Raw genomic sequence first — 12,500 nt, 5'->3', positions numbered from 1 at the left:
AAGGACTTAACATGCACTCCGCCCGGTCCACGCCACACGTGACGCCGGATTTCACAACTAGAACACGAAGACAAACTGATAAAAATAAAAAAAGCTGATTTTGTTTTTGTATCGTCAGCGTATTTCTCCGCCTCCTCCTACGGTCGGTCTTCACGGGCGTCGCTCGGCAGGAGGCTGCCGAGACACTCCGGTGGGAACGCCGTGTTTGATGGGAGCGTCAGCCAGTCAAACCATGTGGTCGGCAGGCGGGCTGTGGTCTGGGCATCGGTTTGGGGGGAGATTTAGGGGAGGCCTTGTCTGGTTAACGAGGACCACCTGGGTGCAATTAACTTCGCTAAGTGTGTGTGTGTGTGTGTGCGTGTGTGTGGGAGAGGCGTGCACATGTGTGTGTGTGTGTGTGTGTGTGTGTGCACATGTGTGTGTGTGTGTGTGTGTGTGTGTGTGTGTGCGTGCACATGTGCCGTGCACGAACCAGACTGCGACAGTTTCGAACTGATGAAGAAAGTCCTGGAAAAAGAGATTTATTGATTGACTGGAGACGTGGCCTCAAAACAGGAAATCTGATTTAAAGCGGGATGAGTTTTTGGGATTTTTCCCCATTTTTCTCCCCAATTGTACCCATCCAATTACCCCACTCTTCCGAGTCGTCCTGGTCGCTGCTCCGCCCCCCCCCCCCCCCGCCGATCCGGGGAGGGCTGCAGACTACCGCGTCTCCTCCCATACATGTGGAGTCACCAGCCGCTTCTTTTCACCTGACAGTGAGGAGTTTCGCCAGGGGGACGTGGCGAGTGGGAGGATCACGCTATTCCCCCCAGTTCCCCCTCCCCCCCTGAACAGACACCCAGACCGACCAGCGGAGGCGCTAGTGCAACAACCAGGACACATACCCACCTCGGCTTCTCACCCGCAGACACGGCCAATTGTGCCTGTAGGGATGCCCGACCAAGCCGGAGGTAACGCGGGGGTTCGACCCAGCGAGCCCCGTGTTGGTAGGCGATGGAATAGGCCGCCACGCCACCCAAACACTCATTTAAACTCAGTCTTAAACTGTCCACTTCTCTTCCCCGGACGTTAGCACCGGCTAGTTGCTGTCACCGAACAATCATTATTGGCGTCTTGTGATGACATCATCTTGTCGCGTCCTTTGGACACAGAGGCCGTTTATTCACACAACACTAGCTGATGGACACACACACAGACGGACTCACACATCCGTCGGTCACACGATGCTTGAAAAGAGAGAGTTTGGGTGTCTGACCTTGTGAGGGCCTGTGACCTGGGGGACGTAGGTGACGCTGTACGTCTTCTTCCCCTCGTTGGGCACCGCCTTCACCTGAAACACAACACACACACACACAAATGAAGGCGTTTGTCACAGGTCACACGGTGTAACAGTTAACACCTAGAAGACACCAGTAGACTCAGACTTCACACGGAGAATAATAAGAGTAACACGGTCGTATGTAAAGCAAACAACACAATGCAGAACGGAAGATGAGGAATCGCATCAAAGGAAAGTTTCGTTATCATTGCGGAAGTGATGTCAATCTTGATTGTTATCTGAATTTAGATGCAGCGAATTCAGGGGGCCGCCGGGAATCCGCCACACCATGGGCTACCCCGCTAACCAGTCGACTAAAGGGTCTGACCCCTTAGCCAACGGGCTAGCGAGTCTAGTCATTCGTGATCGTTACACTACCCCCCTCCTTCAGCGTACCAGCTGTGTTATTACGGATCCCACTGCTTTTCTGGGCAAGACTAGGAAGACCCGCCCCTACTCTGTCTCTGATGGGCTAACCCTATCCCTAACCCCACCCTAACCTTAGCCAACCTAACCAACGGAGGCGACGAGTACTAGCCAATCCGAGGCAGAGTTCGCGGAAAACGGGTACGAGTACTGGCCAATCAGAAACAGAGTGCCCAGAAATGCAGTGGGTTTCATAGTAACGCATACCAGCTCCCTCACGCCTTTGGGCACACGCACTTCCGATGCCCTCGTGGTCTCACCATCCCACTTCTGACACCAATGTAGTGAATTCAGAGGCAGCTGGGAATCCACCGCAGCCGGGACGCGAACCCAGGTCTCCCGCACCACGAGCGACTACGTTAACCAGCCGACTAAAGGGTCCAACCCCTTAGCCAACGCGCTAGCCAGTCTAGTCATTCGTGATCATCACACTACCCCCTTCCTGCGGCTTCGGCATACCAGCTCCCTCACGGCTCTGGGCGCATGCGCTTCCGATGGCCTCGTGGTCTCACCATCCCACTTCTGACACCAATATAGCGAATTCAGGGGGCAGCTGGGAACCGCCGCAGCCGGGACGCGAACCCGGGTCGCCCGCACCAAGGGCGACTGCGCTAACCAGTTGACTAAAGGGTCATTCTTGATTGTTAAATATAGAAGCAAAACAAAAAACCACCATTTCCAAACGGATCCAACTGGTCCTACAATACCCCGGGTTCATTGTGAAAGCTGCGGTCCGAGATCCAAGAGACATGGTGCTTTTAATACCGAAAGCTGTTGGCAGGGAGAAAATCAGCTCCAGGGGGAAGATTTTACTTCATGTTTACCGTGCTGCTGTCGCTCCGCATGCTGAACAACAAAACGAGGTAGAGAGAGAAAGGATGAGGATGTTCAACAAACTTCCTTTCTGTGTGGACAGGAAGCGAAGGAGGGGGAGGAAAAGGGTAAGGGGGGGGGTGCTTGAAGGAGGGTGGGGGAAGAGGATGAGAGTTAGAAGGAGAATGCGGACGAGTAAAGGCCACGCGTACCTCCTCTCTCCTGCCCTCTGGGTCCTGCACGTAGACGGTCACCTGACCCTGACCCGCACTGAAGGTGTCCACGGTGAAGACTGCTGGCCGCAGGACACGGTTCCCCGTAGGTTCGATACCTAAGAGAGAGAGAGAGAGAGAGAACAAACTACTGAAGTGCTTTGCTGTCCTAATTCTATCAGTATACTTCTAATTTTAGTGGTATTACTACTATTAGTATTTTTGTACAACTAATTGAGATGTGAAGCCACATGGGTTTGAGTAGTGTGTCCCGCTTGATATAAAATGTGCAAAAGAAAATACACACACATTCCAAATGTACCCTGACTTTTGTATGTACATGTGTGTATGTCCAGGTATATCCTGCTCTTAGCCTCAGTGAATGGACTGGTTCAGACAGGACCCCGAGTGTATTGTTGGCGTTAACCTCTGGGTACTTCCTCATATTGTCAGCCTCACCAGCGTTTCCACTCTTTAACTCAGACGGCTGGAAAAACAGGCAGCAAACAATGACCCCAACAGCACAACAACCGAGGGGGAAATTAATTTCAGTCCAGTGGAAAACAAAGTAACGGCAGGTGGCTATCTGTGTTGGAGAGGAGATGCGTAATCTTCTAGGACCTAGCATGCTCGGTTGGTGCTCCGAGTGTGAGATATCGACTTTTCCTGAAGCAAAACTATAACAAATTTCAAACAGAAATACCCAGTAGCAAACCGTGACTCTTCAGCCTTGGCCCTCTGACCCCCCCCCCTTCGCTCGTCAGGGGGGGGGGAAAGCAAACTACCAGCCTAGCTTACCGTGTCCTGTCCTATAGTATACTGCACAAGTTAGCTATGACAATTATAGCTTTGAAACAAAAATGAATACGACGCTAATCCAGCCTAAGCAACGCAACGAGCAAACAGCAGGAAGAGAGTGAGAGTTCTCACCAAAACAACAAAACAACTTATTTCTAAACAAAATGCAATTCCTCCTTACAAATAATCACATCCTCACACAAGCTGTGTGGCGACTTCAGCAGAATGTGGTGACAGCGGGCTGGGATGCAGAACTATGTGCAAAATGCATGGCAGCCCCCCCCCCCCCGCCCCCGCCACGAAACCAACAAAATGTCATGTAAACTTACACACCATGACAGCCAAGCAACCATTAGTGACAGACACTTCAGACCCCTGGACAGCGATCATGGCATTTTGGGAACCCACCACCACAAACGAGTAATATCCATCCATTCCATTCCCTCTATTATCCGAACCGCTCATCCTGCTCTCGGGGTAAAGGGGATGCTGGAGCCTATCCCAGCAGTCATTGGGCCGCAGGCGGGGAGACACTCTGGACAGGCCGCCAGGCCATCACAGGGCCGACATATACACACACACACACACATACACACACATTCATACCTAGGGGCAATTTAGTACGGCCGAGTCACCTGACCTACATGTCTTTGGACTGTGGGAGGAAACCGGAGCCCCTGGAGGAAACCCACGCAGACACGGGGAGAACATGCCAACTCCACACAAATCACGACCTGGGATGACCCCCAAGGTTGGACTACCCCGGGACTCGGACCCACAACCTCCTTGCTGTGAGGCGACCGCGCTAACCACTGCGCCACCCCGAACAAACTTGTCAACCAAAATTATTGGACGGTCACAGCGGCCTATTAAACATATATGTTACAGTAAATGCGCGTAGCGACCGCTGAGTTGGTAAATGTACAGATAGACTGACCGGTAATTCTGCATGATGCCCATTTCCCCCAAATAAACCCTAACGTGTATAGAAAACAGTGGCAGCGGCGGCCAGCATGAAACAGTAGGCAGGGCAGCCTGCCCATCCATCCATTATCCAAACCGCTTATCCTTATCAGGGTCGCGGGGATGCGGGAGCCTATCCCAGCAGCCACTAGGTGGCAGGCGGGTGGACACCGTGGACAGGCCGCCAGGTCATCACAGGGCTTATTGAAGAATAACCACTAAGCTTTATAACGCTGTAGCTACAAACACCTAGTACTCTCCAGAAAAGATAGAAAGGGTGGACGGCGGGTTTCGGACTAGCAAACGACCCAAAATGGACGAACGACATAACGGTCGGGGAAAGTTCTACTTCCAATGACACCACCATAACATATGAACCTTTCATCAAGAGACCCATTAAAATTAAAGAAACGTTAGACTCAAGAAAATGATCCGCTGGTGACAAGATGAGAAGAAATACATCCTTTTCTTTAAGACCAACAAGTCGACATCGGGAAGCCCCACCCTCCTTACCTGCCGAAGGTCGGGACGGAACTTTTCAATAAACCATAAAACAAATTAAACGTGGAATAAGACGCCAGTGCAAATCCAACTTTTCATTAAAAGTTCATCGTGAAAACGCCACGGATAACAAATTCGCAACGATCTCCTCTTTGCTAGCGGCGCCGTTACTCGCGGCTCCCATCGTGAATCGACCGGCTAACTAGGTATGGCTAACTAGCTAGCTAGCTAGTTTACTGGCGGGTTTTTTTGTTTTTGCGCCAACTTTTCATATGGCTAGCGATAACAAAGCCCACCCATTCAGAGGGAATATATGATTGGTCAATTTTGGCCCACCAATCACAAAGCAGAAAGAATGCCATTTTCTTCCTAGCAACTGCAGACGCGCAAAATTGCGACGGGGAGACAAAGGGACTTCTTTTATTTAACCCTTCACATTCCAACACCAACTGGATAGGCGGGTTTGAAGGGTTTATTTCCTCAGCAACATTTTGTTTAGATGTTGATGAACTTTTTAAACTTTTTAAAATATCTTAGGGACGGCTTCCCTCTGTCAGTACCGTTGCAGTTGAATTTGTTGGTCTTGCTTGCTTTAATCTGTTGTTATTCATATTGCTGAACACTAGGGGTCAGCATTCAGAGAGAATGGCATTAAACCCTATTAATAAGAACTAAACATCATTAATGGTCATTAAACCATTAATAAGAATAAAATACAGAAAATGATGTCATTTGTATTTTAGGCTTTATTTACTTCATGTAAAGTGTGTGTGTGTGTGTGTGTGTGTGTGTGTACCTGGTCCGTAGGCGCGGGCTTTCTTGGGGTTGAGTTTGGGTTTGAGCGGAGCTCCGGGTTTGAGTTTGGCTTTGGGGAACTGGGAGAGATACGTCATCACCGACTGTTCATCCACACTGGGATCTATGATCTCCTCCGGAGCTATCACCTGGAGACAGACAGACAGACAGAAAGAGCCATTGTCCTTTGTGTGAAAATGCTTTGCAATACAAATGTATATTTGTCATGCTAAAAAAAGCAGATTTGAATCTGAGACAGAGAGAGAGACAGAGAGCGAGACAGAGAGAGAGACAGAGAGAGAGAGGGCACCGTTCCAGTTTTTAACCAGGCCAATGTTTTAGCATTATCTGCAGTAGAAAAGTGACAAGCAAGACAAGTTATAGACACGTCACACACCTACCAATGCATGAGAAATAAAAGACAGACAGACAGACAGACAGGTAGGTGGGTAGACATAAAGACAGACAGACAGACGTCTCTGGATTGTTTTGGGGTTCGAGTGTCTGGTCTTTGAACCACAGCTGTGATTTCTGCTAAAGACGTCACAGCGGTTCTTATTCGCGTCTCTGGTTTCCTCCAGCAGGTTTGAAACGTTGGCACTGAAGTGTTGTTAGAGTCAAATGTAGACTGCTGGTAGACTGACACCGACCACGCTGCACTGTGAGACCTTCTGACTGCTGACCAACCAGAGAGGGACATGAACATGTCTGTCTGTCTGTCTGTCCGTCTGCCTGTCACGGTCTGCCTGTCTGCCTGTCACTGTCTGTCTGTCCGTCTGCCTGTCACGGTCTGCCTGTCTGTCTGTCTGTCTGCCTGTCACTGTCTGTCTGTCTGCCTGTCTGTCTGTCTGTCTGTCTGCCTGTCACTGTCTGTCTGCCTGCCTGTGTGCTTGTGCCTGTCTGTCTGCCACTGTCTGTCCGTCTGTTTGTGTGTGTGCCTGTCTGTCTGCATCTGTGTGTCTGTCTGTCTGCCTTTCTGTCTGTCTGTCTTTCTGCCTGTTCATCTGTGTCTGTCCATCTGTTTGTGTGTCTGTCGATCTATACCGTCTGTGTCTGTCCATCTGTCTGCGTCTGCCTGTCTGTGTGTCTGTCTGCCTGCCTGTCTGTGTCTCTGTCTATCTGCCTGTCTGTCCATCTGTCTGTGTGTGTCTGCTGATCTATACATCTGTCCATCTAGTGACATGTGACAACAGGCAGCAGCAGGCAGGACAGGGATTTCCTCTTGTAATTAAAAGAAGAATTGGTGAAAGGTGTGTATTTCCATGTAGTGTCTGTGGGTCGGGCTATGTGAGTGTGTGTGTGTGCCTGTGTGTGTGTGTGTGTGTGTGTGTGTGAGTGTGTGTGTGTGGAGGTGTGAGTCTGGGCATGCTCAGTGACAATGTAGTGACTGAAAACAAGAGGAGCCGCCTCATCGACAAACACACAAGTCCGTCCTGTTTAACCCCCCCCCCCAACACACACACACACACACACACACACACACACACACACAGACACACACTTCCGCCAGGGCCAACACTTCTCTGCGGGTTTCAAACCCACCTCGTCGCTTTACACGAGCCAGCAGCAGAGAGCAGCGGCTGTGGAAGTGACAAGCGTGTTGACTGTGGCCGGAAAACCACAGAGACCGAGAAACATCCAGATGTTCAGAGCAGAAGCGAGCTCCTTCTGATCCAGCTGTGGCTGATCCAGCTGTGTCACTCTGGACACCAGCCGAACGGTCCACAAGGGACAGGGAGCAGACGCCAGGGTCACATGAGGGCGTCCTGAATCCTTCTTTCAGGGGGTTGCAGTCGTTTCACATTATTGTTGATCTCTCCGTCCGTTTCTTCCTCTCTTATTCGTCACCTCAGGTTTATTCCCCTCCCCCCCTCTTCCTCCTCAGTCGTAGCCGTCCCGGTCTCTGCTCCGCCCGACCCGGGGAGGGCTGCAGACTACCACATGCCTCCTCCCATACATGTGGAGTCACCAGCCGCTTCTTTTCACCTGACAGGGAGGAGTTTCGCCAGGGGTCCCCCCCCCCGAACAGACACCCCGACCGACCAGAGGAGGCGCTAGTGCGGTGATCAGGACACATGCCTGCATCCGGTTTCCCACCCGCAGACACGGCCAATCGGTTCTGTGCGTACGGTAGTCCGCCGACTGCCGGTCTCTACTGCAGCGGTCGCACCAGTTTCCTGTTTGTCGGCAGTTCCGCCCATCTGCTCATCTTCAACATCCGTGTTTCCCAACCCAGTCCTCGAGGACCCCCTACCCTGCAGATGCTCCTTGCAACCCTGGGTAGGTACCCGTTTGGAGTCGTTCAACCAATCAGCAATGAATTGTGTCAGATGTTGCACACCTCGCTCAATTAAGCGCTATGAGATGATTGGTTGAGGAAGTACAAGCGGGGCTACCTATGCAGGGTTACAACGAGAACCTGCAGGATAGGGGGGGTTCCTCGAGGACTGGGTTGGGAAACACTGGTCCACATACGTCACACTTGATGTCATACCCAAGTTCCTTAGATCCGTCTGGCACCGCGTGGCTCGCAATAAACTTACCGGACCGATAAATCCCACCGTCTGTAGGAGGCTTAAGGATGCCCAAGCAGGCGGAGACAACACGGGGATTATTATTTCAACTAGAAGAACCCCGCTACAATGTAGCGGTGTGGTTCTCCACCCGTCTAAATCTCCCTCCTCTTCGTCCTGCCAGCTAACCGCCTTCCCCCTGCCCCTAAACCCCCCCCCACTCCAACTCCCTCCCCCCAAATGCTCAGAATCATCTGAAATGCCGAGAAAAGTGGTTTTTAGCCATTTTTAGAAAATGCATATTTTGCATAATTATGCATAATTATTTTAATTTTCTGCTATTTTTCTGGTCCTCTCTGGAACAATACCTACCACCTCCAAAAAAAATGAGGATCATAAGTGCATTTTTGCAAAAATGCATATTTTGCATAATGCCAAAACATTTCCAAGTCCCAGAAACTTTTTTTATACAGGTGAAAAAATCAAAGATGCTCAGAATCATCTGAAATGCCGAGAAAATGGGGTTTTAGCCATTTTTAGAAAATGAATATTTTGCATATCTATGCATAATTATGCGTAATTTTAATTTTCTGGGATTTTTCCCCTTACTCTCTGAGACAATACCTACCACCTCCAAAAAGAATTAGGATCATAAGTGCTTTAGTTTTCGGTCCCGCTATCTACACTAACACCACACACACACACACACTAACACCACACACACACACACACTAACACCACACACACACACACACACATTATGAAAATATATTATTTCAGTGTTGTTTTTTCAGCATTTTCTGCCTTCATTTAGACAGCAACAGTGGACAGAGAGAGAGAGGAAAGGCAGAGGATGTTGTGCAGCAAAGGGGCCTGGGCCAGATTCGAACCCACACCACTGTGGTAAGGACTCAGCCTTACCAGGTGGGCGCCCCCTCACCTCACACTATTAAGCCCTTTCCCCACATCCAGAAACTATGGCACCAGAAACACAACCTGCCGGAGGAGACGGGGACACGGAGAGGAGCGACAGGGCGGAGGGAGGAGGGACGAGTGTCAGGAAAAGCCGGACAGATAAACGACAGAGAGGGTGGAGGAGGCGGAGGAGGTGGGATTGTGACCTGTGGTATTCCCAGCCAGTCGTCGGCGAGCTGCATGGCTTCACTGGCGTTCTCCACCGGCTTCACGCTGTCCCACGTCTCCCAGTCCGGACACAGACCTGTCAACAACCACAACGCCGTCAACGACACCGTCAACAACACCATCATTGTCTCCACACACACACACACACACACACACACACACACACACACACACACACACCCTTCCTTACCAGGGGCACAGCTGTCCACCAGGGCTCCCAGAGCCTTGCCGTCTCTCCAGTCTTGGCTGAAGTTGGTGATCGGCAGGTCGGGGACCTTATTTTGAATCCAGCCCAGCAGACGCTGCTTAGGCGTCTTCTTCTCTGCCTGGCGAGTAAAAATAAAGCACTCAGATGAAACCGCTGTGTGTCCCTACTCCTCGTCACAGGACGCTCCTTAGGAGGACCGGGGGGTCGCCACAGCAGAATAAACAATATCTACCTCATCGCCATCCTCGTCCTCCCACACCGGCATGGAGATCGAGTAGTGCAGGATCAGAGTCCATACCAGACCCAGGATCAGTTTCAGGTTCCCATCCACGATAGCTTTAGAGTCTGGGGGAGAAACAGGTCAGAGGTCACTTTAAAGACCCACACGGACGTCACATGACAGCAGTGTGTTGCCAGGGTTACAAGGAACTCCCACTGTTACGCACACTTCACAGGAAGGGAACGACAACAACACATTTAGTGTGCGGCGTTTCCAACACGCTGTCCACAGGTTGTGTCGGTGAGAAGTTCCCAGATGTACAAACACAATCTGCAAGAATTTCACAAAGTGCCGTCAAAAACGCCACACACACACACACACACACACACACACACACACACACACACACACACACACACACACACACACACACACACAAAGCCCAGTGTGCATTCCTGAAGCTCATTTATGGAATAAGTTGTGTCATTTGTCAAGGGAGGAACAACGTGAGTTTAACCTGCAGGATGACTGAATTTGACGGTGAGGAGGCCTCCATAACCATTTATCTGTTAGCTCCTGGCGCCAGTGGCGGCTGCTGCTAAAAATGTTTGGGGTGGGGGGGAGCAATGTACCTTGGCACAGCCCACCTCACAGCTGCTTTAGTGTCCACACAGTCACAGAGTTATTAAGAAGGACACTGTAGCCTATAGATCTTATCAGGGTTGGTAGACGGGGGATGATTGACAGTCGAGACGAGGCGTGGTGGTGGGTGTGAACATGATTGACAGCCACGAGAACTGTCCAATCACATTAGATCAAAACACATTAAAACGATACCAATTCGCTGCCAGTGAAAGTGGGCGTGTCTGGGGCGGCACAGAACTGCGCCCCCTGGAAAATCTGAATTAACCAATCAGACAGCAGCCTCAGGTCACCTGCTCGCCACAAGTTCGAGAGCCTACATAAGGTATGGTTTGGCCGGCGCCCCTCACCCAGGAATCTCTTGATGTTTGAAGGGGGCGGCGCCCCAGCGCCCCGTGCTGGCCAGCTGCCGCTGACCTGACGGCAATTTGCACTACTCCTAACTTGATCGTTATCCCATTAGCTTGGTTAGTTTTATCATTTTCTTGTACTTTTAGGACCTCGTATACTCTCCAGTTGTTTTCAGTCCGTTCCTAAAGCAGCTAAGCTGCTTTTTAGTAGCGTCTTCTCCCCGCTGGCCGTTTTAATCTATTTCTAATGTAGGAGTCAAGACTGAAACAACTTTATTGCCCATCACACGCTGATAGGAACGGTCTTCAGTTAAGGGCTTACAAACAACATAAAAGCACACCCATGAAAGACATGAAACTAGATTAAAACCAACCACTCCATAAATAAATAAAAGCATTAAAAGGTAGTGACATGTGCTTGGCCTCGGCTAAAATGGATGCTGCAGTGGGAATTAAAAAGGCTTTCCAAGTTCTCCTTTGAGCCAGAGGTGCTGTGAAGCATCTGCCTGACGGGTGGAGCTGAAAGGAGTGGTGAAAGGGGTGTGACGGAGTCTGGCTGTTTGCTGCGTGACTGTACAGGTCTGAGGGTTGGGTCTGGGTGGTGCTGGTGATCTGGGTTGTGTGCTTGATGATTCTTGTGAGGACATTGTACCAGGACGCAATGTTGAATGTGAGGGCTGGTTCAATGATTGACTGGTATGCTAGTGTTAAAATGTCCCGTCTGGCGTCCAGGTGGCGTAGTGGTCTATTTTGTTGCCTACCAACACGGGGATCGCTGGTTCAAATCCCCGTTACCTCTGGCTTGGTGGGGCGTCCCTACAGACACAATTAGCCGTGTCTGCCAACACGTACCCTGGCTCTGCCAAATGACGGAAGCTAAGCAGGTATGGCCTTGGCTAGTACTTGGATGGGAGACCTCTCGGGAAAACCGAGTTGCTGTTGGAAGTGGTGTCAGTGGGCCAGTGGGGGGCAGTCTTCCCTCTGGTCCTAATAAAAACAACAAATATCAAATCCCAATGCCCCAGTGCGGTGACGGGGACACTGAGCTGTAGGAGGCGCCGTCCTTCATATGAGACGTTAAACCGAGGTCCTGACTCACTGTGGTCATTAAAGATCCCACGGCACTTATCACAGAGTAGGGGGTCTCCAGGTGTCCTGGCAAAACGCCCAACCTGGCTCTCTCCATCTGGCCAACTAATTACCCCCCCTCCCCATGTAATTAGCTCAATGGTTCCTCCCTCTCCACCTCAAGCTGATGTGTGGTGAGCGCTCTGGTGCAAAATGGCTGCCGTGCACCACCCAGGTGGCGCCACACAACCGGTGGCGGTTAAAGCGCTTCGGGTGTCTAGAAAAGCACTATAGAAATGTAATTATCATTATTATTAAGGTGCTCAGCTGCCGTGGGAAGGAGGCGGGGGGCTGGGCGCTGTATGTTGGCTGGTTTCTGAGCTCTGCCCGTCATGCATGGTGTCGAGACCCTGGCACGCCTCCCTCGCATTTCCTCTGGTGAACCGCTCCATCTTATTCTCGCATCGGAGCTCGGCCAGCTCGGTTTTGTGCTTCAGCTCCCTTCTCAGTTCACCGACACGTTTTTT

The 12,500-nt window shown here is 50.8% G+C and overlaps 1 protein-coding gene across 1 annotated transcript in view; it reads right to left on the bottom strand.

Annotated features, from left to right (window-relative positions):
• The window catches only part of LOC130107729 (filamin-B), a 139,288-nt gene that overhangs the window by 88,399 nt on the left and 38,389 nt on the right, over positions 1–12,500 (bottom strand). The window contains 6 exon segments of the mRNA XM_056274456.1: positions 1,259–1,333; positions 2,773–2,891; positions 5,831–5,978; positions 9,464–9,561; positions 9,676–9,811; positions 9,926–10,038. Coding sequence (XP_056130431.1) covers positions 1,259–1,333; positions 2,773–2,891; positions 5,831–5,978; positions 9,464–9,561; positions 9,676–9,811; positions 9,926–10,038 — 689 coding nt within the window.

The sequence above is a fragment of the Lampris incognitus genome, chromosome 2 (genome assembly GCF_029633865.1).
Source record: "Lampris incognitus isolate fLamInc1 chromosome 2, fLamInc1.hap2, whole genome shotgun sequence".
In the NCBI taxonomy this organism is placed as follows: Eukaryota; Metazoa; Chordata; class Actinopteri; order Lampriformes; family Lampridae; genus Lampris; species Lampris incognitus.
Note: the sequence above shows the minus strand (reverse complement) of the source record. Positions and strands in the feature narration are given on the sequence as shown.